General features: G+C 49.2%; 1 protein-coding gene across 1 annotated transcript in view; it reads left to right on the top strand.

Annotated features, from left to right (window-relative positions):
• Positions 1-26,106, top strand: part of B4GALNT3 (beta-1,4-N-acetyl-galactosaminyltransferase 3) — a 91,863-nt gene that overhangs the window by 55,540 nt on the left and 10,217 nt on the right. The window contains exons 2-13 of the mRNA XM_029954577.1: positions 9,413-9,516; positions 10,449-10,526; positions 17,861-17,956; positions 18,425-18,515; positions 18,929-19,029; positions 19,493-19,560; positions 21,160-21,238; positions 21,366-21,432; positions 23,218-23,361; positions 24,155-24,264; positions 25,249-25,349; positions 25,682-25,743. Of these exons, the coding sequence (XP_029810437.1) occupies positions 9,413-9,516; positions 10,449-10,526; positions 17,861-17,956; positions 18,425-18,515; positions 18,929-19,029; positions 19,493-19,560; positions 21,160-21,238; positions 21,366-21,432; positions 23,218-23,361; positions 24,155-24,264; positions 25,249-25,349; positions 25,682-25,743 (1,101 nt within the window). The remainder of the gene's footprint in view (positions 1-9,412; positions 9,517-10,448; positions 10,527-17,860; positions 17,957-18,424; positions 18,516-18,928; positions 19,030-19,492; positions 19,561-21,159; positions 21,239-21,365; positions 21,433-23,217; positions 23,362-24,154; positions 24,265-25,248; positions 25,350-25,681; positions 25,744-26,106) is intronic.

Genomic DNA, 26,106 nt, shown 5'->3' on the forward strand with positions numbered 1-26,106 from the left:
TCAGATTCTGTGTCTCCCTCTCTCTCTGCCCCTTCCCCACTCATGCTCTATCTCTTTCTGTCTCTCAAAAATGAATAAATGTTAAAAAAAAAAATAAAAGAGTGTCCTATGGAAAGAAAAGAACACAGGGACTCAAACAAAAACATGTACATCCATTTTCATAGCAGTATTAGTCACAATAGCCAAAAGATAGAAACAACCCAAATGTCCATTGACAAATGAATGGGGAAACAAAGTGTCTGTACATTCAATGGAATATGGTTCAGCCTTAAAAAGGCAGGAAATTCTGTTGTATGCTACAAGATGAATGAACCTTGAAAACATTATGCTAAGTAAGCCAGGCACAAAAGGCCAAATATTATATGGTTCACTTACATGAGGTATCTAGCATAGTCAAATTCATAGAAACAGAAAGTAGAATGGTGGTTGCCAGAGACTTGGGGGAGAGAGGAATGGGGAGTTAGTGTTTAATGGGCACAGAGTTTCAGTCTGGAAAGATAAAAAAATTCTGGAGTTGATGGTGGTGATGGTGGTGGTGGTTGCATAACAATGTGAATGTACTTAATTCCCCTAAACTATATACTTAGACATGGTTAAGATGGTAGGTTTTATGTTAATTATATCTTACAATACACACACAGAGAGTTGGAAATTAAATTTTTGAAAAGGGAGAAAGAGGGCCCTACGAGAGCATTCTTAGAGGTAGCTTTGGGTTGTGCCTTTGACATATAAGCTGTTGTGAGTGCCCATGGGTGCTGAGCCAGCCTGCAGCTCATTCAAGCCCTAGGCCAGAGTTGTGGCCAGAAGACACCTAATTAGTTCTATGATGATCAACATGCCAAGCCCCTCCTGTAACCCTCCTTGTCACTCATTCATTCATTCATTCATTCATTCCACATGCGTCAAGTGCCTGCTCTCTACACTGGGAATATAAAATCAGGCCCAGGTAGTGTAACCCCTCTCTGAAGCGGAGATGTGTTGAAACAGCTAATTTCAACTGATTTATACAGAGGGAGTATAATAATGAACACGACCTAGTTCCTGCCAGCACAATGCTAATTTTTAGCCCTTTCCTCTACTGGGCTCAGTCAGATTGCTCCCTTTAGGCCACTGAACTCCAGCAGCCGCAGATGAGCGCCGTGCTGTGATGCACAGCCTTGAGCCAAGAATCAGAGGCTTAGGCTCTAGCCTGGCCTTAGCACTGGCTTCTATTTGACATTAAACAACTCTGTTAACCTATCCGTGGGTCTCTGTGTCCCCTCAGCAACATGGAGATGCTTCACAGGGTTGGGATAAAAGTAAGAATGAAACCAAGACTGTGAAAGAGCTCTGACACTTAACATTAGATGGGTTGGGGGGGGGATAGTTGACGCAGTGGTGGGGGCAAACGCACAACTCAGGCCTCGCCGCTGGTCCATCTAACCTGTGAGGTTCCGTTGCTATGATGTTTTGTGGAGAGGAGTAAAGTAGAGTCCCCACATTCCTCCCTGGGAGAGCAGGGTTACTGTCACCCATGCCCTCTCTGTCCCATTCTTTGCCTCTCCTTCCCCCAAACAGGTTATAACCGACCTGAGCTTGACTTTGGCAGTCACCTTCATCAGCCCTCCCAAATCCAGCAGCTGGCAGCCCTTCAGATCAGATAATCTATCTGACGCATTTTCTGGCCTGGTGCAGAAAAGAGAAAGGGCTCAGTAAGAAACTTAAAAGAGAGTTATTATTATTAAGTTTATTTATTTATTTGAGAAAGACAGAGACAGTGCAAATGGGGGAGGGGCAGAGAGAGAGTCCCAAGCAGTCTCCAAGCTGCCTGCGCAGAGCCTGATGTGGGGCTCCATGTGGGGCTCGAACTCACGAAACTGTGATACTATGACCTGAGCCAAAACCAAGAGTCAGACACTTAACCCACTGAGCCTCCTAACTGCCCACAGCCTCAATGTTTTTATCTGTCCAATGGGAATAATATTAATACCTACCTCAAGAGGATTGTTACGAAGATGAAATTATGCATTTCAAGTGCCTAGCACACAGACTGGCCTGAACAAATGTACAGATGTTAGCTGTTGTAGTTACCCTCTGTTAAATGCACATGGTGTACTAACCTGTTTAGTGGGTTGAGCGGGCTAAGGCATGGAAGAGGGCTCTGTAAACAGTGTTGTTCCCCTCCCAGGTCCCTTTTGGCATTTACACTGCAATCTTCATAATTAACATCATTATTATCCAATATTCCCACTTCTCCCCTCTTGTTCTCATTAGCTGGCTGGGTGGGGCTCGCTCTTCTCTTTTTCAAAGCTCTTCTCCCCTCCCAGTCTTTCTTCCAGGCTTTGTTTTTTTCCTTCTGGTTCCTACTTTTTCTTTCTGTAACACTTGCTGAGTGCCTGAAGGTCCTCCAAGACCTATAACTATGGAAACCACCCCTTCCCCTCGAGTCAGGATGAGGCCACCTCCACCCAGTCAGGAAATTCTGGGATCTTGGGCCTCTACTGGTGCCCCCTCCCACCTGAAAATAAGTAGAAGGAAGAGTCTGGCCTTGTGAGTAGCTCCTCGGCTATTGTCCTCACTTTCAGGGCCTCCCTAGGTGATATAAGATCTTCTGGTGTATCCTGGGGGTATTTCTGCTGAAACTGCTCCAATGTCACCGTAGAGAACCAGGGTTTTCCTCTACCTGTTCTGCTTCTCTTGTACTTTTGGGGACCCTAACAGCCAGTTCCCTTATCCCAGAATAGTTTGCAGATCGTTTTGCCTGAGGTTTCTGCAAGTCTGGAGAATCATCAAGCAACATCACCTCATTCACACCCAGTTAGCCTGGCTGTCTAATGTGGGTCTGTCTGCATAAAGCAGAACTGGCTTGTGCACGCCCTGCATGTGCACACAGGTGTGAGTGCCAGGACACAGACGTGAGTCCACAGACAAGCTGGTCCTCATGTCTCAGTTTGTACCTTTCTTATTTTATTTTATTTTTATTTTTAAAAATATTTTATTTTTGAGAGAGAGAAAGAGACAGACAGACAAAGCATGGGCAGGGGAGGGGCAGAGAGAGAGGGAGACACAGAACTGGAAGCAGGCTCCAGACTCTGAGCTATCAGCACAGAGCCCAATGTGGGGTTGAACCCACAGACTGCAAGATCAGGAACTGAGCCGAAGTCGGACACTTGACCGACTGAGCCACCCTGGTGCCCCCCCCTTTTTTTAATATTTATTTTTTCCCCAGCCCCTAAAAATTTTATTTAAAAATTTTTTAAGTTTACTTATTTAGAGAGAGAGCAGGGAGGGGCAGAGAGAGAATCCCAAGCAGGTTTGTGCTGTCATTGTGGAGCCTGACATAGAGCTCTGTCACAAACTGTGAGATCATGACCTGAGCTGAAATCAAGAGTCATACGCTAGCCCACTGAGCCACCCAGATGCCCATAAAGATTTTATTTTTAAGTCATCTCTACACTAATCGTGAGGCTCAAATTTATGAACCAAAGATTAAGAGTTGCACACTCCACCAACTGAGCCAGCCAGCCACCCCTCAGTTGGACCTCTCTATGTATTGCAGCAGTTAGCAGAGCTCTGAGTATACAACAAGTGCTCAATACAGGCCTGGTATTTGTTGGTTCACTGATTCATTTCTTCAGTCTTTCCCAGCCTGCTAATTGCTTACTCTTGAGCACCATGAACTTCCTCTTTGAAAGATTCCAGGAAGGGAAAGGATTGTCCCACATTTTCCTCCACGTTCAGAAGCTTGTCTGTGTCCCCATCCAGAAAGAAGACTGGAAACTACAAACCTAGTGACTTCTGTCATGATCTGAGGGATCTAAGACTACCTAAGCGGCCCTTGTCTAGGTCCACCAGAGGATGAAAATACCTCTTCAGTTGGCTTGGGCCAGTCTTAAAGACCTGGACCCTGTTACCTATAGGTTTTCCTGAAACCATCCCATTTCCTCAAGGGTCTTCAGTCAAAATTCCTCCTGGACAGAACTGTTTGTGGCTGTAATTTTCCTGTCAACAGTGACTAGCAAATGGGGGCTTCAATGTTGTGGGGGGTTTGTTTCTGTTTGTAATAATGATGATGACGATATCCTAGAGGTTCCTTGGGACCTGGCCAAACCTTCTGGGGCCTCTACCGATGAAACCCATAGCTTGGGGAATGGAAAGTTACGGCCTGAGCTTTGTACAGAGAGACTCTACATTCCCAGAGCAGCGGCAGCATAATCAAGGGCATTTGCCCTATCTCCTCTCCTCATCTATCCCCGTAAAGTTTTGTGCTTGAACCTGGGTGTTTAAGCAAACAGGGAGTACTGACAGCAGAGCTGATATACAAGCACATATTTGGCACAGCTCTGATGCCTTCTTTTGCCCCTCCCCCACTTTAGGTGGCACCCAGCAGGGCAGTAGGTACAGTCCCTTGCATCTTGCTGGCAAGCCACAGCCTGCCAGCAGCCAAAACCATTACAGCCGCTCAGGTGCTAGCTTGGCAGGAAACTTGGGAGCAGCTGGCTGTTCTGGTTCCTGAGCTCCGCTCTAAGCAGCAGCAGCTTGGCGGTGGGGGTTTGAGGCAGTGGGGGAAGAGGCTCATCAGGGCCCAACCCTATCTATCTGCTCATCAGAGAGGAACTAGGGAGACACTGGGACCCCACCTCTCTCCTCTCCTCCTGACCTGCCCCTCCTCACCCCCCAGCACACCTGTGCTGTGAGGGAGAGTGAGACAGACTGAGCAAACCACTTGTAATCTTCCTCTTGGCCAATCCTGGCTTACAGACACAAAGCTGGATTGTTTTTCCTAGTGTTGGGAAGGAAGAAGCTCAGAAACCAGGAAGAGGGGCTCAGGCTTATGGACACATGCATCCACGTCCAACTTGCAGTTGTTTGGGGATACTTGGGTCTCCAAACTCCCTCTTGCTTTTCTTTGGCTTATATGGAGAGGTGTTAGTGGCCACGTTAGAAAAAGAAAGGAAAATAGTCTGGGGAGAGGGGTGGTGGCAGGTCGGGGTGGTAAGGCGGAGGTAATTAGGGAGGGGGTAGTTCAGTGACTAAATGAGTGCCTGACACCAGGTGATGATGATGGTGATGATGGTGGAGGTGGATGGAAATTCTCAAGTGTATTCAATAGAGACTAATGAAATTAAGGACACAGGCTTTTGTCCTCGGTTCAAATACTGGCCTCTGACTTTCGGCAAGATTTTTAGCCTCTAAACCTTGTCTTCCTATAGGCTTCTATTAAAGAAAATATTCTATATTTCACTTAATACAAGTATGTATATGTATCTATGCCTCCCACATAAATGTTAACTGATAAGGTTACATTAATAATAAGTTCTCTTGCATCATGGTGTCATGGGCTGGAAAGGAAAGGTTAAGCCTCACAGCTCTGTCTCTGCCGCTGGAGCTTTGTGTCGGCCTTAGGGACTCCCTCCCAGGTAACAGTCCCTGGTTTCATCCCTGACTGTGCCACTGCAAGTTTCTGGTGGGGTCCAGGCCCTCCCTGCTGGCTTCTAGCCATAGCAGCTTTGTTCTGCTGAGAACACGTGACTGGCTCTCAAGTGTACTCCAAGGTCAGAGCTACAGTCTTGCTTTTTTTGTCCTAGGACTCAATGCTGGTTGCTGGCATTTATGGAACTGTGCCCTGGATGTCACGACTTCTTATTCCCTTGGCAACCTCTTGTTCTCTGGATTTCATCACCTTTTCTCTGTACAGACGCTGGGCATCTAAGCAAATTGGCTTCATTCACCCTGGAATTCTTGGGGCCCTTTGCATCTGGTGGAGCCTGTGGGACCAGCCCTCCTGGCTCTTCCTTCAGCCCCACCTTTCCATGCCCTGGAGGGGAGTCAGTCTTCCCCTCTTAAAAAAAGTGTTTTCATTCCCGGAACAGGGGAACAGGGGAACAGGCTAGCCTTGGAGCCCTGCCCGCCCCCCAGTGCTTCCACTGCTCTCTCAGACATTACTCTCAGCCCACCCTCCTGCTGACACCCCAGCCTAGGCTCTCCATCTTAGCATGCCCAGGTCTGAAATCTTCAAGTCATTCTTGACTCCTCCTATCCAATCCATGAGCAAGGCCTATCAGCTCTACTTTCAAAATCTATCCAAAATCTGTCTGAGCAGGAAGTCCTTCCTTTCTTCCTGGTGTAAATGACCCTGTTGACCATATGACCGATTGCCAAGAGAGTCAGGCCAGAGGTCAGGAGAAATGAACTCAAGTTTCAGATCTCCAGCATCATGATGGATAGTAAAATAATGAGCTTCAGCCTGTTAATCGCTTATTATGTTCCAGGTACTAAGTTTCTTATGTGGATTATCTTATTCACTGTGTGACCATGGACTGATGACTTCACCTCTCTGTTTCTGTTGTGTCATCTCTAAAACGGAGAGGACAGTAGTCCACAGGGAGGTTGTGAGGATACATGCAGTGAAATAATATACATGACAGTCTTTGAAAAAGCAGCAAGGGATATATGCATCCCATAGTTTCCTCAAAGAGCCAACATGATCTTCTTCAGGCCTTTGAAGAGTTCACATTGCACAGAAGAGGGATGTTGGCAAAATTCCAGCTGATGGTGAATTTGATAGCCCAGCTTTGTGAGGGCAGAATGTGAGGCCCATGGTGGTGCTTTATCTGTCACCTGAGATAGGGGTGTCTGTCTCCTGGCACAAATGTGACACCTGTTACAGGGGAAACAGGCCCTGGCAGCTGGCACTCTGGGAGGAGAGGTCTGGCCAGGAGCAGGAGGAGTTCACTTATCAGAAGGCAAGTGACAAGTGTCAATAGTTAAATCAGCACATTCTTTAGCTCCAAGTTCCCCCAGAGGGCTGAGCAATGCCTGGGTATCCACTGGCAGGGTTAATACAGAGGCAAAGGCATAGGGGGAGGGATTGCCAAATGGCCAGCACACTGCCCAATGCCTGGTACGCACTTGGTGGATATTAACTGGAGGATGGATGGGCAGTGGGTGGGGACAGAAAGTAATACCCAGGAAACAGAGAAGTGTTATCCATCGTTCTGCTACCGCTGAGTCCCTGCTGGCCCGCAGCCTGCTTGCTTCTCTGGTCAGTAAGTAAAGAGAGGAAAGAGTGAAAGAATACTAGCCATTCACAGTTTACAAAATTGTCAAGGGGCTTGAACTCCTATCTGACTCCCAGATCCAAAACCCCAAACTCACTGAGGAAGGAATGCTTGTTGAGTACTTAACAGTTTGTCAGATTACTTGCTCAAGCAGTCACCATTTATAAGTGGTAGACAGACAATTGGATGTGACCCCAGAGGCTTGCCTGTCTTTCTCTATACTCTGAAGTCAGCAAAGGGAATTTTCTACTCCTGAGCTTACTAAAGGCTGGGCTGTTGACTGCCCCGAAGTATCTCAAAGCCATCCCAACACCTGTGACCAGGGGCAGGGGCTGGCTGGTTTTAACCTTACTGATCCACACCTTCTTCCCCAGTGGATATGCCCTGGCTCACTGAGCGAACCACCTCTTACCTTCTTTTACAGAGAAATAGAGCCAGACGCTAAAGGTGAAGGCAGATTTCATTTAGTACTATCACAATATAGGAAAGAGATCTCAGGAAAGGACTGAACTCAGTTCTGAATAGAGGCAGCTGGGGATTTATAGCCAGCATGCAGAATGAGGGGGGCAGGGGATAGAAAATTACTAAGAGGGAGACATCAGGGTAGGGGGATTCTTGCTAAAGGCAGACTGAGGACTTATATATCAAGGGTGGGAGATGAGGAATTGGTCAAGTATCAAGGATGATCAGATATCAAAGGTGGGGGAATTCCTGCTAAAAAGACTTAATGGGGTTCTTGGGGTGCCTGGGTCGCTCAGTCGGGGTCTGACTCGATTTCAGTTCAGGTTATGATCTCATGGTCATGCTATTGAGCCCCACGTCTGGCTTGAGCTGGGCGTGGAGCCTGCTTGGGATTCTCTGTCTCCTTCTCTCTCTCTCTGTCTCTCCTTCTGTCCCTCCCCAGCACTCATGTATCCCCCCTCTCAACAACAACAACAAAAGACTTAACAGGATTCTTCCTCAACCCTGGCTGGGCCAGCAAGGACAGGGCCCAAGGAGGAGGCCTACTCAAAAGGAGGGCTCAGAGGAGGCTGTCCAAAATTTGGTCAAGGAGTCTCCACTGCTTCCCAACAAATGCCAGGACAGGGCATGCCGAAGACGCACAGTGATAGTTCACAGACTTCAGGTTAAGTTGTCTCACCTTTGGTGTGACTTCCAAGAGTTAGAGAATTTTCTGGAACTGAAAACTAGTCTGAGAAAGGATGTGCATGTGAGACATACTGTAACCTGCATCAATAGGGGAAGTGCTGTTTTTATTAGTATTTCCTCACAACTCTGTCCAGAGGTGGATGGCTTTTCATTCTAAGAACAAAGTCAAGGAAGAGATGACCTATTTGTTCAGAGACAGAAGCAAGGCAGAGCCTGCCCACCCTTCCCCAGTGTGACTCACTCCCCACCTGGGCACCGGAGCACTCCAACCACTAGCCAGCCGCTCCTTGGGTTTGGCAAGGGATCAGGCTCTTAGATTCGTTGTGTCTGAGTTGGGATTAACAGATGAACAAACAGCTCTCTTCTGGGCTCATCCAGAAATGTAGGGTGTAGGTCTGGGAGCATTCTTTCTCTTCCTCCCTCCCATAGCCTCACCTCACTTCACTGGCCCTAGAATCCTGCTTCCTCAGAAAATCCCCCTGCACTGAACTAGTCTGACCTGTTCTTGACTGCCAGCTGGTCAGCCATGGAAACAGGAGGGACCTTGATGGCAGAGGGATAAACCTGCAGAAGTTCCCATAAACATAACACGAGCAGAGGTTTAATGTCTGTGCAGCAACCCTGAGGCACAGATCTCAGGCTGGGGCCTCTGCCCTGGGACTCTCAGTGTCCCAGCTCTGGTTTCATCTAGGAGCTCAGTGATAATGGTGGGCTGGGGGTAGGGCCCCCACCAATTAGACAGCGCTGCTGTCTCCCTGGGCTTGGAGGAAAGGGACTGAGCTAGAAAGGGAACCCATGCAGGAGCAAGCTTATTTCCACTGTCTTTCACAACCATTTTCCCACAGCAGCTTTTGGGAAAAATTGGCCTCAAGAGGCAACTGGGGAAGAGGTAGCTTGTACTGCTGGACACAATGCATGGACAAACGTACAGTGTTCCATTTCACCTGGCCTGGCTCCTTCTCTGATTATGGAAGACAGCAAATTTTAATGCAAGAGGAGCTCACTTCCTCTCTCTCTGCCCTGTTGACCTTGGCCAAGGTTGTAACTATCTCCTGACCACCCTTCTCCCCCACTGCCACAGTCCCACTTCATGCCCACCACATGAAGAGATGTGAGGCATAGCAGGAGGGAAGAAGGTTACCTCTCTTATACCCCCCAAATCTTACATATATGAGGTCTTCAAGTTTTGTTGACCTAGCTTCTCTCTTCTTTCCCTTCCATAGGATATGGTAGCTGGAGAGAACTGGCCAAGGCTCTGGCCAACAGGAACATTCCAGCTGTGGATCCAAATCTCCAGTTTTATCATCCCCAGAGGCTGGGCTTCAAGGTATATGGCGGGGCAGCCCATGAGTTCTCATCTGTCCCCGCCCTTACGGCCTTAAGGGAAACCTCCACTTTTTTGGTGGTAGGAGAGGCCAAGGAGAGGAGTTCCTGGGATTGTGGTCTGACATCCCAGGACCTTGTTAGCTGGGAGGGTAGAGCTGTCCATCTGACCCTCCTCAGAGCCTTCCTCACACAGCTCAAGATGCCCAGAATTGAACTGCTCCAGGCATGTGGCCTTTGTCTCTAATAGTGGCTGAAGGCTTAAGGCAGAACCAGTATGTCCTGCCTCTCACTGGCATGAGGACTAGGCTGGTGGCTTAGTGACAATACCAGACACTCACTGCTAAGAGTCAGAGATGGTGAGGTAGACATCATATATAGCCGCAAACGGCTGGGGGACAGATTTGTATTTCTTGGGGCAGTGATCCCTAAGGAGGCAGGAGCAGCTCTGGGTGGAATCAGGGAAACTGGTGTCTCATTCATTCTGGAACCCTAAGGTTAGGCTTCTGAGCATAGAAAAGACATGGATCTCCAAGGCTGGACCAGACCCAGATTGAACCCGTGGACCTGTATGGTTGAAGTGGGCTTCAACTTGTTAGGACAAACGAGTGACAGATCTGGGCGGAGTCCTGGGGGGATGTAGAAGAAGACAGAGGCAAATTCCTGCCCTCAGGAGACTGATCTAGTTAGATTTTTTTTTTCCATATGGGAAGACAGAACATTCAAGAAAATAAAAGAACCTTGGGAGACTATGGAAGTGTATTTTTCAGGGATATAGTGTGAATAATAAATGGGAGTGTCCTTTATGCTGATAAGCTTTCTAGGAACAGGAACTGTGTCTCCTGGCCCTCTGCTTCCCCCTAGGCGCTTTCAGGGCCCCAAATCCTGTTCTCGCCCTCGGATTCCCACCAAGTTCATTCTTCACTCTTCTGCCAGGACCAAGACTCTGAGGGCGGCGGGAGGGCTAACAGCAGCTACCTGAAGTGGAACCAGCCTGTCCCCTGGCTCTCAGAGGTAAGGGGCTCTTGCTCTTGGAGATGGTCAAAAAGTACTTTTCACAGGTAATTCCAGCAGAGACCATAGAAAATTTTCTTCTAGTGGTTATTATTAAAGATTTTCATCTAATTTGGGGGGAAATAAAGAGGGGCTCCAGGCTCATTAGTTTTCTTCCTTTAGAGAAGAACATTTGCTTTGAGCCTACTATGTGCTGGTTTTTGCATATCATCCCATATCAGCTTCAGGACCCTGTAAAGGTGAGATAAACAAGCCTCAGGAAAGTTACATGACTTTCACACCCACAGCAGTCTTAAAGATAGGCTTCCCAAACTGTCTTTCTTGGACTAGTAAGTCCTATTAGATATTCCAGGAGGAAAGGAGTCCATTGTTAAATAAGACTCAAAAACTATATACTACATCGACTTCTTGGAAATACACATTAGCACATGAAGCGTTCTTAGAAGTTCTGCAGTGATCCGTTTAACTTGGTTTAGCTCAGCAGGTACCAGACTTATTTATCTCTGACTTGTCTTTTTCTCATGAATCATCTCTTAATATTCTATGAAACTAGTGTTCTAAGGATCATAAACTCTGCCTCAGAAAACTTTTGGTTTTTGAGAGAGAGAAAACGTGAGAAGGAGAGAGGACAGAGAAAGAATCTTAAGGAAGTTCCAAGCTCAGCGCAGAGCCCAACACAGGGCTCAGTCTCCTGACACCGAGATCATGACCTGAGCTGAAACAGAGGCGGTGCTTAACCAACTGAGCCACCCTGATGCCCCTAGCAAACTTTTATTGGAAGTGGTTAAACGTATAAATGAGTTGTCAGGATGCCTTTCACTTATATAGGATCTGATAGTTTCTTTCTTTCTTTTATTGTGGTAAATAAACTGAGGCTCAGGAAAGTTAATTAACATACTCAAGACTCCCTTGAGAAAATCCTTGTGTCAAGACCCCATAGTGGAAGGTACTTGGGACTTTGTATTTTATAACTCACCCATAACCCTAGTGCCTTTTAGTCCCGAGACTCATGGACATGGATTACTTTTCTGGGCTGGGTGGTATTGGCCAGCTCGTTGTCTTTATCCATACCTATCACAGGTTGATCTCTTCAGCCTGGGTGATTTTATTTATGATCTGCCTATTCGCTGTCAGGCAGGAGTGAAGGAGGCAGTATCATGCTAAATGTGATGTTAGGTTTTCCATGCCGTGAAGCCGCCTCTGTTTAAAGCCCTGAGAGAGGATGGATTACAAAGCTGGCACACCTGTACTGGGTGACGTCATCAGGTGAGTACACCCTGCCCCACCTGGAGAGTGTACTTTGGAAAAAGAGGCCCATAAAGACCATTGATCCAATGATCCAGTTTTCAATCCATTGAGGACAGTTAGGATCATTTTGCTTAATGAACCAATTATTTTCTTAAAATTAAAAAAAGACTTTATTTTTTGAGAGAGAGAGAATGAGTGAGGGAGGAACAGAGAGAGAGGGAGACACAGAATCTGAAGCAGGCTTCAGGCTCTGAGCGATCAGAACAGAGCCAGATGCGGGGCTCGAACTCATAAACTGTGAGATTGTGACCTGAGCCAAAGTCAGATGCTTAATGAACTGAGCCACCCAGGCTCCCTAATGAACCAATTATTTTGAAAGATTATGACTACATAATGACTACATAATTATGACTGCATTTATTTTTTTACATGTTTATTTATTTTGAAAGAGCAGACAAGTGGGGGCAGGGGCAGAGAGAGAAGGGGAGAGAGAGAATCCCATGCTGTCAGTGCAGAGCCTGACTCGGGTTCGATCCCACAAACCTTGAGACCATGACATGAGCTGAAATCAAGAGTTAGAGGCTTAACCAACTGAGCCACCCAAGCACCCCAACATACATTCTGAACTTTTTTTAATTTTCTTTTTTTTTTAAGCTTATTTATTTATTTTGAAAGAGATAGCACAAGCAGGAGAGGGGTAGAGAGGGAGAGAGAATCGCAAGCAAGGTCCTTGCTCCCAGCACAGAGCTCAACATGGGCTTGAACCCACAAAGTCATGAGATCATGACCTGAGCTGAAACCAAGAGTTGGACACTTAAACAACTGAGCCACCCAACCTCCCCATATTCTGCATTTATTAATCATTAATGTCCCCACTTTTTTGGTCAATCAAGGATGGAGATATAAATGTATATATGAAACTAAAACAGTGAACAAATGGTAAATAGTGATTAAAATAGAATTAACTTTTTATTTAATTTTAAAAATTTACTTATTTTTATTTTAAAGAGAAAGAGATTGAGTATGAGCAGGAAAGAGGGGCAGAGAGAGAGAGAGAGAGAGAGGGACAGAGAGAATCTCAAGCAGGCTCCATGCTCAGTGCAGAGCCTGATGTGGGGCTCAGTCCCACAACCCTGGGACCAGGACCTGAGCCAAAATCAAAAGCCAGATGCCCAATTGACTGAGCCACCCAGGTGCCCTTAGGATTAACTTTTTAAGGAAATAGTTGATCTTTTAGTAAGTGTGTCTGGCCTTTTGGTGGTAAATGCTAGAACTCCATGGACTGTTCTTTTTTTTTTTTTTAATATTAAAAGTAGCTTTACCCAAAACAAAAAACCAAAAAAATCCTTGCAAAATCCTCATTACAGTCTTCATGGGTTTTCTGGGAATCACTAATTCAATCATCTTATTTTACCAACGAGGAAAATACGGCCTTTGTTAAAAGATTAAATTACTGGCGAGCCTGGGTAGCTCAGTCAGTTAAGCATCTAACTCTTGGTTTACAGTTAGGTCATGATCTTACTGTTCATGGATTTGAGCCCTACCTTGGGGTCTGTGCTGACAGTGTGGAGCCTGCTGGCGATTCTCCCCCCCCACACACACACACACAAACACACACACACCCTCTCTCTCTCTCTCTCTCTCTCTCTCTCTCTTTCTCTCTCTTTTTCTCTCAAAATAAGTTAATAAACTTTTAAAAGAATCCTCTAAAAAAAAAAGGTTAAATAACTGGGGCACCTCAGTTGACGAAGCATCCAACTTTTGGTTTCTGCTCAGGTCATGATCTCACAATTGTGGGATTGAGCCCCACATCGGGTTCCATGCTTAGCATGGAACCTGCTTAAGATTCACTGTCCGTCTCCCTCTGCCCTACCTGTAGTTCACACTTGCTCCTGTTCTCTCTCTCAAAATAAATAAATAAGAATTAAAAAATAAATAAAAGAAAGGGCTCAATAACTAACACCTGCAGGTGGTCACACAGCTGCATAGTGGTTCCAGCTCTTTCCCAGTTCACCACAAGGACTGCTCTGTTCCCGTCTTCTTTCCTGTCACTTGCCTTTTGCCATAGGGCGTCAGCAGGAAATGTTCAGGTTAAGGGGATATGTCCTAGCTGTCTCCAGCTGTCAGATTGTACTCTTATCCCCCTTTTGTAAGTAATGCCTCAGAGGGGGGTTAACTCGCTCACTTACTCGAGGTGGCTTCACTAGGACACAGCTTGGAAGGTGAGCAAGGACAGAGTGTAAGAAGGCTCACAGCGGTCTCTTCTTTGTCTCCTCACCCAGTCTTTAGCCAGCAGTGCAGGGTCTCTGAGGCTAGAAATCACTCTTGAAAACAAAGCTGCCTTAGATGTTTAATTTGGTGTGTGTCAGAGAGAGCGTCAGAGTGGCTGGTGCGGGGCTGGGCTTCACGGGATAACTGCCCTCAAAAACTGATTTATGTCCACCCGAATCCTAAGACTCTAGTTAAGAAACCCCACTAATGAACAAACCTCAATGCCAATTTATTCATGTACGTCAGTAGATGGTTCCATTGACCAGAACACTGTCTGATACTCAGGGTGCTCCATCTGGAAAGCCAAAATAGTTACAAGAAAGAAATTTGGCAAATACAAAATAAGATCAAAGCAAGTCAGTGTTTCCCCAGGGTCATACCACGCTGGCTCCGGTGAGCTGGTGTCCCTTGAGGAGAGGTTTCTGAGGAGAAACCCAGAATCCTCTTCTCAGGCTTATCTTTTTTTATTTTTTATTTTTTGTATGTTTTAGTGAGATATAAGTTAAATACCATGTGGCTTATAGCTTTTAGTATATTCATAGAGTGCATCACTATGCGTAGCCTGTCATTATCAATGTAGAGCGTTTTTATTACCACAGAGAGAAACTCCATACCCATGAGCCATCACCCCTCACTGCCCTCCTCCCACCCAGAACTAGGCGAACAATAATTTACTTTCTGTCTCTCTAGGTTTGCCTGTTCTGGACATTTCCTATAAATGGAATCATGTGATTTGACCATTTATGTCTGGCTTCTTTCACTTAGCATGACGTTTTCAAGCTCATCCATGCTGTAGCATGTATTAGTACTCCATTTCTTTTTATTGCTGAGTAATATTGCATTGTGTGTCTGTACCACACTTTATTTCTCCATTCTTGAGTGTATATCCTGTGATCGCTCCCACTCTCCTGGCGGCGGAGGTAATGCTCCTGCCGACATGCCATGTGCATCTGACATCTCTGTGATAGCCGCTGGCACAGGTGATGCCACTTGTTAACACATCTCTCTCCTCGGAGGACCACACCTCTTTCATCTCTAACTGCTGCAGAGCAGCCATTCAGTGCTTACAGAATAAATGAGGGAGCATATGGTTCCGGGCTTAGCTTCTCCACGCAGTTGTTCATTCAGATAATTAAGATGTTCTGGGAAACCTGGGAGGGAAGCTATTAACTCTGCCTGAAGAAGTCAGAGAGAGTTTGCCAGGTGGGGGAGAAAGGAAAAGACCTTCCGACCAGGAAATAGGATTTGTAAAGACTTGGAGAGGTGGGGTGTGAAGACTAGGAGTTGGGTGTGGGTGGAGGTAGGTGTGTGACAGGGAGTGGCATGAGGTGAGGCTGGGAAGACAGGTCAGTCAAAAAGATCTCGCATACCAGGGTGAGGTTCTGTTCTGGAGCCTTTGGAGGAGCCTTCTGAGGTTTGAAGCAGCAGCAGAGTGACATAATCAGATCTGTGCTTTAGAAAGACAGTCATGCAGGCAGTGTGCAGAATCAGTGGAAGGAAAGAAGCTTCCATCCAGGCCTGGCAAGCCCAGTGAGGCCGGACAGAGGCAGTGTTGTTGGAATGGAAGACCGCGGATGGTCTTGTGGGAGGGCCCACCAGGCTGGCCTTTACCCTCCTACACCCCTACTTCCAGACCCCCTCCTCACTTCCACAGGGTTAATTGCTGTGTGTTTTGGGGGAGTCAGTTTACCTCGCTGGGCCTCAGTATTCTCACCTCTAAAATAGAGGGTACCAACAGATATTTTCTTCACTGCTTGTAACTGTAAGTTCTTAATCCATCATTAGCCATGGATATAATGTGGTGATAAAGGGTAAGCGGTGTCCTTCCCTGGGCCTTAGCCCCTGCTGGGCAGTGGAGAGAGTAGGCAAAAGGCGGTGCTGATGAGCTGGAGTCAAAGTCTCCAAAACTTGGAGAGACACAAATCCTGGTGGGTTGCCAGGCAGGGCCCAGGGAGAAAGATTGTGCCCACTGGTCCCTCAGAGGCCCCTACCTCCAGCCTAAGAGTGGGTGAAGCATGGCTTGAGCGCTGCCTTCCTGCTCAGAGAGGGCCCGTCCTCTCCCTACCCCCCACCTGCCCGCCTTCCATTGCCTGCAGCATCCCAGGCTACCTTGCTGTATAGCAAGCAAGACCCTGAGAGAAAGGGGGTAGCCAGCCCAAATCCTTCCTTTTCCCCTTCTTCGCTCCTCCTGCTGCCCAATCCCCCACCGCCTCTGGCCCCCCCGCCCCTGGCTGAGCACAACAGATTACTCTGGTGGCATGCCCTCCCTCCGAAGTTCACTGTGGATCTGAGCACGCTGCCCTGAAAGTCTCCCAGGGAGGGGCCGAGAGGAGGTCTTTGGTAGGAGACAACTGAGTCTTGTAAACTGGACTTAAGGAATTTCCCCAGAAGAAGCACAATGTTCCCATTCTTTCCTTCCAAGAAGCCTTAACCCGCCTCCCACCTACCCTGCCCACATTCTCTCTCCTACCCATCCCAGCACCCCCTACTCCTATTCCCCAGAGTGATGGCTGTTTCCCAAGGCTGTGCGCTCTTAGCTTTGACGAGGCCAGTGTGCCCAGGAAGGGCCAGGCTGCTGACCAACCGGAGAGCTTTGTTGGGTCCCTTCTGGGTCCGGCTGTGGGCTAGTGTTTCAGAGCCCGCACCTCAGATCTTCAGCATTGGCTTGTGGGAGCTCTCCCCCACCATCCCTTCCTCCAAATCGCTTGCTGAAGACCATGTGCCACTTCCTTTTATCCTGGCTTCCAGTCTGGGTGTCCCTTCCTCCTCTGTTTTCCTAAGGGCAGCTCACGTTTGATATCTGATGGGCCACAGTGGGGAGGGAAGGGCAGGGCCTGTTTGTGTAGAGTAATTGAGGCCCTGCCTCCCACAACCTGGAGGTTAAGCTCTGGGGGAGGGGGAGGAGAAAATTGCTGAGATGGGGTAATCTGAAACTCTTTGTCAGGATAAATCGGGACAGGATCCCCATGCTTCTCCTCCCCACTCAAACTCCCAGCCCTTCCGCCCACTCAGAGCACAGGCTTTAAGACCCTCTCTTCTGAAAGGGGCCCTCTGCTGCTGCCTCCACGCTCAATCTCTGCCCCTGCCTCCCTGAAGCCGCTGCCTAAAAGGAGAGAGCATACTTCCTTTTCTCCTACCTTCCCAGGGCTGCCCAAGGCCGGGCACCTGGGTAGTTATGCCAGAGAGGCCTGGGCAGAGCGAGAGGCTTCCAGCTCCTGAGGGAGCAGTAAGAGGCATCCTGCCAGATGGGGCCCCCAAAGACCTCCTGCAGCGTTTTCCCAGCTGCTTCCCCACAAGGGGAGCCAGAAGCGTGAAGACTACTGGGTAGATAAGGTTTCACCAGCAGACAGCTGTGGAACTTACTATTAGGCAGAAGGGAGAGGGGAGGGGAGGAGAGCAAGTCTTTAGCTGAAACCCCAGCTTGGCGCCTCCTTCCAGTTCTTTCTGTCATCTATGCCTTTCTGTCATGGCCATTACTCCCCCTTGCCTGGGGAATGCAAACCAGGCCCCTTCCTGCATGGAAAGAGCTGCGACTGCATGCGCACGCGCATGTGTGTGTGTGTGTGTGTGTGTGCGCGCGTGCACACAAGTATGGCCAGAAAAACAGCCCCAGGCTTCAGGGTCAGGCAATGGGGATGGAGGTTCGAGAAAGAAGCGGTGGGTGTCAAGGATGGGATGGGACTGAAGTGGACCATGACCTTCAGTAGTGAGAGGACCACGGGCTGGGGCTGCAGTGGCCAGTGCCTTCTGAAGCCACAGATCACGACAGGTTTGGGGCGCTCACACTCACCTGCCTGCTTCTGTGCCCTGTACAGTTCCAGGGCCGCGCCAACCTGCATGTGTTTGAAGACTGGTGTGGCAGTTCTATCCAGCAGCTCAGGAGGAACCTCCACTTCCCACTGTACCCCCATGTGAGTGTTGGCCAGGTGTGCCTCTCCTCCCTCCCTCCACACCCTTCTCCTCTCCCCACCCTCTGCCCCACTCCTGGCTCTCATCTCCCCCCATCTTCCATCTCCATCTTTCCTGGATTCTTCTCTGCTTCACTTTCTTTCCTTTTTATCTTGGGCCCTCTTTTCTTCTGTCATTATCACCCTTGCTCCCTTCCCACAGACTCCTGTGGTTTCTCCACCATCTTCTGCATCTTTTTAGCTTTACAAGCTCATTATGGCTCCTGATATGGTTTAGCCTGAGCCACCACACACAGTTGGACTGGTTGTATACAACGTCACATGGATAAAGAAGCAAGTGGGAGTGGAAATCTTGCCTATATTCTACTCACCAAGCCACACCCAGTCCTTCCTGTCTCCCTCTCCCCTGGTGTTCCTATCAGCCCTGAGTGGACCAATTTCTTTAGTTTCCTCTTCCCTTTCTTGGTATAGATTCGCACCACCCTGAGGAAGCTGGCCGTGTCCCCCAAATGGACCAACTATGGCCTTCGCATCTTTGGCTACCTGCACCCCTTCACCGATGGTGAGGCCAGCCCCACAGTCCCCTCCTCCTGCTTCCTGCCCCAGGTTCTTTATGGTATCCACAGAACGTAAGCCTGTAGCTGAGAAGTAAGTCCACACTAGGCTGCCTGGATCCTGTTAGTCCATCACTGGGGAGGGAGCGAAATTTAGTCCCCAGGGAGTCTCCTCCAGTGCCCCTGGCTGCCACTTCTCTCACTGATTTGCAGAATCTGGAATAGCTTGTTTTCCCCTGTGAGTCTTCTCCATCCTAGGGGTCTCCTAGGATGAGGAACCGTCACTTTATAGAGAGAGAAGCCATAGCACCAAGTCCCCTGAAGAGAATGGAATTGCTAAGACATAAAACAGGCTTTCGGCTCTTTATGCTAATGCCCTTCTTGTTCTCATTTGGAAACTGTCTCCCCTCCCCCTGCCCAGGGAAGGTCCAGTTTGCTATTGCTGCAGATGACAACGCTGAGTTCTGGCTGAGCCGTGACGACCAGGTGTCAGGCCTTCAGCTGCTGGCCAGTGTGGGCAAGGTAGGGTCAGCCCAGCCCCAGAGCTCTCCCTTTGGGCCCAGGAGCCAGGCCATGGGAGAGGCACCGGCCTGCAGCAGGGAACCCTCGTTACCATTAGTCTTTCTGGTGTGACCAGCAGGGAAGAAGGTGTGGGAAAGAAGCATCTGCCCTCTCACCCCTGCCCCATTTTACAAAGGGATAAACTGAGGTATCAACTGGGGAGGAGTAAGGAGTTAGTTTGGGCTACCCCTGTTGGGTTCCAGCATCCTTAGCATGGTGCCAAGGAGGCCCACCTGGGGCCTGACTGCTCGGGACCCTCTAGGAAGGGCAGAGGTGCTTTCACTCCCCTTACCTCTTCTATTCTCTCTCCCCTTGCCCCCTCTTCTTTCCTCTCCCATCTCCGTGTCTCTTCACTCACCACCTCCCTTTACTCATACTTTTGTCTTCCTCCTTCCTTCTCTTTCCACTCTCCCCACACCTCTAGACTGGAAAAGAGTGGACTGCCCCTGGAGAGTTTGGGAAATTTCGGAGTCAAATTTCCAAGCCAGTGAGGTAAGTAGAGTCTCATGCCATTCCTGTGAGCAGCAGAAAAAAACCCAGCCTACCTCTGAGGTCGAACCAGAGTCCAGGAGCCCAGTCGCACCCTCCCACTCTCCAGCCTTCCTTATTCTAGAGTTCAGTGTGCTGAGGCACTCACGAGTTCTGACAGATGAAGTCTTTGACTGAGAAACCATTTGGTCCATCCTTCCCTGTTTTACAGATGGGGAAACTGAGGCTTAGAGAGGGGTGTCCCTTAATGAAAGTCACACAGCTATTTAGTGACACTCAGGACTGGAAAACAAAATAAGTCCCTCTTCTCCCAGTCCCTGCCCTGCCCATTTGCTCCATCCCTGGGAATGTCCGCAGCCGTACAACCTGGACACCGGCTGCTATGCCTGTGCTGTGGAAAATGCCTCATCGCAGTGATCCCTTGGTAGACTGGAGGGACACAAGGCCTTTCCCCCTAGTAGTGGCTGGAATTGCTTTAACATGCTGGCAGGGGGACTTAGCCCAACTTCACAGTGCCACCTGGTGGCCTGCACACACAGGCAAGAACAGTATTGGCCTGATGGTGATAATAGCAACGTTGATAACAGCAAGACAGTCTAGCTTGCCAAGAGCGCTCTCTATGTGCCCATCTCTGTGGTGAGCACTTTACACGTAACTGAGTGTAGCAGCCCACGTCATGGGCCCCGAAGCAAGACTGCCTGGGTCCACCAGCTCCCCGCTTCCTGCCTCGGTGACCTTGGGCAATCACCCAGCACTTCTGTGCCTCAGTGTTCTCATCTGTAAACAAGAATTAAGTGAGTTAGTATACGTGAAGCACTTAGTACCAGTGTCTAGCATGTAATATCAACTCTGCTATTACAGATGGCCAGATTTTTCAACTTTATGATGTTGCAAAAGTGATGTGCATTTAGTGGAAACCATACTTCAGATTTTGAATCTGGGTCTTTATTCAGTGATACAGGGTACAATAGTGTCTGGTGATGCAGGGCAGTGGCCATGAGCCTAAGCTCCCAGTCAGCCACCCGTTCACAGGTCAATAGCCAATAGACTTATATCCTTTACCCTTATAACCATGCTGCTTTTCACTTTCATTCAGTAACTTTTGTGGGATATACAACACTTCATTATAAATAGGCTTGGTGTCAGATGACCGTGCCCCAGCTGTAGGCTAACGCAAGTGTTCTGAACGTGTTCGAGGTGGGCTGTATTATTTGGCAGGTTAGGTGTATTAAATGCATTTTTGACTTCCAGTATTCTCAACCTACAATGATACAATGTAAGTCAGGATGTAATCCCTCAGAAGTTGAGGGAGATCTGTATTTCCTTTGATTCTCGTGACTATCCTGTGAAGTAGTCCTGTTATTACCTCCGTCTGACAGAACGGAAAAACTGAGGTCACGCTGTGGGTAAGCGGTAGTGTGGGGACTCCAGACCAGCATTAAAAGCAAAACTCCTGGAATTCTGGGAACAAAGAGGACAAGGAGAGGATATGGGGGGTGGGAGCAAGGTGGGAGCATATGGCACGGCGGAAGAGTGGGTCGGAGGGGTGACCACAGGGCCCCCCAGAAGATAGCCTTCTGTCTCTCTGCTCTCTCCTGCCAGCCTGGCAGCCTCCCAGAGGTACTACTTCGAGGTGCTGCACAAGCAGAACGACGAGGGCACCGATCATGTGGAAGTCGCGGTGAGGGCTCCGCCGCGCTCTCCCCTCCTCGTTCAGCTCTGAGCCACTCCTCGCCCCTTGTCCCTTGAACCCTTTTCGAAATCCAGCTACCTCCAACCCTCTGCATCCTCCCTCTCTCCCCTTCCAGTGGCGACGGAATGACCCTGGAGCCAAGTTCAGCATTATCGACTCCCCTTCCCTGTCCCTCTTCACAAGTGAGTAGGCTCTGCTTGCCTGGACACAGAGGCGAGCTGGTGCCAACACGTGGGGCCCAGTCCATGGGGCGATTCGGTCGGGGGAGGGGTGCAGGCTAAAGCTCAAGGTGCTTGGAACGTGGGTGTGAAGGGAGTTCAGAACAAGGAATAGAACTTAAAGGGATCCAAAGGTCAGAGATCCTTAACTCTCAGGTGTCAGGAACTCCTTTGAGAACCTGCTGGACGCTCGCTGTGACCTCACCCCAGAAAAATGCCCTTATCCATGCTCACACAATATTTTGCATACAGTTTCAAGGGTATCCAGATACCGTGAGGCTCACTCCAGAGGAGAAACCTCTGAGTGAGGCCAGTGTCCTGTTTCACAGATGAGGGAACCATGGTTCTTTGCAAAGCCATGACCAGAGCTGAAGAAACTTTGTCACCTGCTTTAAATTCGCAGTAAATGGACTCTGTAGTTGTACTGTGAATTGTTCATGATTTCCTCAGCAAGACTCCTATCCACAGACCCCACTGAGAAATCGCCAGGCAGGTGGGGCCATGTGGGCCTGGGTGTAGGAAGAGCAGGCAGGGCCAGGACCCTAAGGGAGGAAGGGCAAGCCAGGTGCTGGGAGGAGACGGGGGAGACAGCGGGAAGTGTGTGAGAGAGAAGGAGAGCAGGATGGGGACAGGCCGGGAAGGCCTGGGTTCACCTGACCGGGGGGCAGTGTGGAATGGGCAAGGCGGGTGGGCAGAGGTTACTGGTAAGCACAGCAAGAGGCCGCAAGGTCAAGGCAGAGGGGCAGGTTGTGAGCTGCTGAATTGGTGCAAGAGGAAGAAGGGAGAGCTAGAATCCACAGATGGAATGTGAAATGAGAAGACAAGTGAATCCAGGAGGTGGGGAGCAAGGACAAGGAACCCGTCCCTGGGGCAGTGAGAAAAGGGAGGAGTAGGCCTGGCCCATTTGGAGATGAGCATACCAGGAGGATGGACCGCCTGGGTGGCTCAGTCATTTAAGCATCTGACTTTTGATCTCATGGTTTTGTGAGTTTGAGTCCCTAGTCGGGCTCTGTGCTGACAGCGTGGAGCTCCTTGAGATTGATTCTCTCTCTCTCCTTCATTCTCTGCCCCTCCTGTGTGCTCGCTCGCATGCTCTCTCTCTCTCAAAATTAAAACAAAAGAGAGAGAATACCAGGAGATGATGAGCGGGGCTGTGCAGAATGCCAGGGGGCGTCCTGCCTGCGGTGGGCACTGCTGATCTGTCTGAGGCAGAGACGACACAGCCTACGTTCAAATCCAGCTTTGCTAGTTAATCAGCCGCGTGATCTTCGGCAAATGACTTAGATTCTCTTTGCCAGAGTTCTTTGTCTGTAAAATAGGAATAATTAAGAAGTACATAAGTCTTATGGCGCTTATAAAGATTGAATGCTCTGATATTTATCAGATGCTTAGAATGGTGCCTGTTGTATTATTTAGTAAATGCTGTAGACCTGTTTGTTAAATAAACAAAGCATACTCACAGTGACAAATTTCCAGCAGAAAGCTGTCTTTTCCCCATTTACACAAGACTGTGGTGTGTGCTAGCCATGGGGCTGGTGGGGTGGGTCAAAGGGAGATCAGTAGCTGAACCCACAATTCGTGAGGGAGCAGGGCTAAGGGTGGAGAGGGGTCTTGTGCACTCCGTACCGTCCCTGGGGGATACAGAAGCCGGCACTCAGCCTCCTCTCGGCCCCTCAGAGGGGCAGGGGCCTGGCTTTGGTTTGCTCCAGGACTCACAGCTGCTTTCTGTTCTTTTCTCTCTGGGCCCAGATGAGACAGTCCTAAGGATGGATGATGTGGGCCACATCCCTCAGACAGCAGCCAGCCACACAGGCTCCCCAGACTCTCTTCCCAGGGATGAGCAGCCCCTTGCAGACATGCTGCGGCCGGACCCTCGGGACACCCTCTATCAAGGTAAGGCCTCGGCCACATCCTTGTCATCCCGTCTGGGAACGTTACACTGCCAGGTTTAGTAGGAGGAGACTCAGGAGACTTGTCACCACTACCACCGCATCCCGAAAGTCAGAGAGTCTTTTTTCCCCTTGTAGTGTAAAATACAACATGCACGCAGAAAAGTATACAAAATAGATATGTACAATTTTATAATTATACAAATCATTACAGAACCAACATTGTGTTGCCAACGCCCAGGACAGGACATAGAAGTAGAGCCCAGAAATCCCCTGTGCATGTCTCCACTATCCCACACATCGTAGTTTCTTGTGGGATTCCAACTCTTTGAATCCAATGAGGGAAATCAATTCCCAGCAAGGTGCCAGAGTTGTCAACTCTTGGGAGCATTTACATTTGAAAAGATGACCAAGTCCCATAACAACTGGGAGGAATTCAGTTATTGGCACTGCACTAGGGGGAGACTTGGTGGCCTCTTGGACGTTTCTAAACCTTTACCTGGGTTAGCCCAGTATAGTAGTCCCAATGCCATGCTGTGCCTTGAACCAGGGACCCCTGTCTGAATCCTTGGCCTCCAAGGTGCTCCCCAGAAAGTGGTGCCAGCCTTAGTTAGGAAACATCAGCTGATGAATGTGGACTGTGGCCACCGCTGCCATGAGCAAATACAAAAAGTTATCTTCTCAGAGCGGAGGCCCTTGGCCCTCCCCCTCAGCCTAGCAGCTTCTTGGCTCTAAGCCAATCTGTTTGTTCCGGGCTCCCGTCCCCACCCTCGCCCCTCTTCCCTTACTCTCCTCAGTGCCTCTGATTCCCAAGGCTCATCTCCGCCATGTCCTGCCTGATTGTCCCTACAAACCCAGCTACCTGGTGGATGGGCTCCCCCTCCAGCGCTATCAGGGACTCCGCTTCGTAAGTCTTGGGGCTGGGCAGTGGGGGCAGGATCGAGAGAGCTTGCTGCCTGTGGCTGCAACGGAGGGGTGCTGGGGCTGACTCTTCCTCCTCGCCATGCCACATAGCAGCAGACAGGATGGCCTCATGGGTCCCTGGGCTGGGAGCCCTCGCGTTCCCAGTTGCCTCTTGCCCAGGGGACCACACTGTAAGGCTCTGCCTTAGGAAGTCCCCCGCACCCCCACACCAACTTTGCAACGGTGATGGTGACATGAGGTGGCCCGGCCTGATGCTTCCTATATTCTCTGCTCTTTGGGTCATACACTCCCGTCCTGCCTGGGTCTCTCCTACTGGACTATGAGCCAGCAGTAGTTAATAAACTCATAGGCAAGGCACCGGGGGAAGTGAACTGTGGAAGGGAAGTTAGCCCTAGAGAGCCTCTAGGCTGGGTAGAGACTGTGGAGGCAGAATGCACACTATATATCCAAGTCTAGAGGTGATTACAAGTCCTCCCCCAGGTCAAAGAATGGGTGAGATCTAACTGAGAAGTTTGTTGATGACATTGCCTTAAACTATTTAAGAGGGGCAGAAAGCAATGGAGTAAGTAACCAATGGGAACTGTTCTAGGGCTATGGGACATTGCAGGGAAAGGTTTAGATGTTGCAGGAGAGGATGAGATGGCAGAGGGAGGAGAAAGTGGTCCTGGCTGCAGCTGGGGAGAAGGAGCTGAGGTAGGAGATTAGGTACATGTGCTACCCGGAAGCTAAAATCCAGTCTTACACTTGGTCCAGAGAGCCCAGGAGGGGAGGCCTGAAGAGTGGGAAGGAAACCCCGTCTGTATAACATGTTTTCATTCAGAGCTCAAAGCAGCCCTTCTTCCCCTCACCAGGGGCAGTCGCTGGGAGCCCTGTGTGGTCCTGGCCAGGGGCAGGCTTAAACCTGGCTGGCTGATTTCTTACCAAGATGCTGGGCTCTTTTTCCTGCTGCTTCTTCCTCTGCCTCCAGGTTCATTTGTCCTTCGTTTACCCCAATGACTATACCCGCCTGAGCCACATGGAGACTCACAATAAGTGCTTCTACCAGGAAAACTCATACTTCCAGGACAGGTGAGTGGCACTGAATGGAGTAAGGAAATGGCTTTATGGATGGACTCCTGCAGAGCCACCTGGACCAGAGAGCACACAAATGTCCTTCCAGGCTGAGGAGTCCTGGCCCTTCCTGGTCATGCCACACACTTACAGACACACACACACACACACACACACACTCACTCACTCACTCACTCACTCACTCACTCACTAACTCACTCTTGCCCAGCCTCCTTCCTGCACCCTAGTCCTGGGCATGACTCCATACTGCTGCCGGGGCTTCGGGCAGAACCTCTCACATGAGCCTGCAGGGCACGGGGAACCAGTCTACCTCTGTCTTCCTCCTACAGGTTCAGCTTTCAGGAGTACATCAAGATGGACCAGCCTGAGAAGCAGAAGCCAGAGCAGCCAGGTACAGAGTGACAGCTGAGACTTCCAGGCCAGGCTGGGAGGGGTGACCGTGGTCTGTTTCTAGAGGAAATTCAGACCATAACAGCTTGTTGCAGTCAACTGGAGGAAGTTTAGAGCCCTGGAAGGGATTCCCTGGACTGGCACCTCACTGGGAAAATTCTGCTAGAGAGCAGCACTGTCTCCCTGTGGCCTTTCTTCCTGAGGGATTAGGGCATGTCCAGGGCCATTTGTTGGGTCCCACATGTGTCAGGCACCTGCTAGGCACTGTGTGTTATGTCACTCCATCTTCACAACAACACTATGGAAGATGGACTGTTACTGCCTTTATGCAGAGGAAGAAATGGGTTACTTGAGGTTAGTAACT

Source organism: Suricata suricatta, chromosome 10 (genome assembly GCF_006229205.1).
Source record: "Suricata suricatta isolate VVHF042 chromosome 10, meerkat_22Aug2017_6uvM2_HiC, whole genome shotgun sequence".
Taxonomy (NCBI): Eukaryota; Metazoa; Chordata; class Mammalia; order Carnivora; family Herpestidae; genus Suricata; species Suricata suricatta.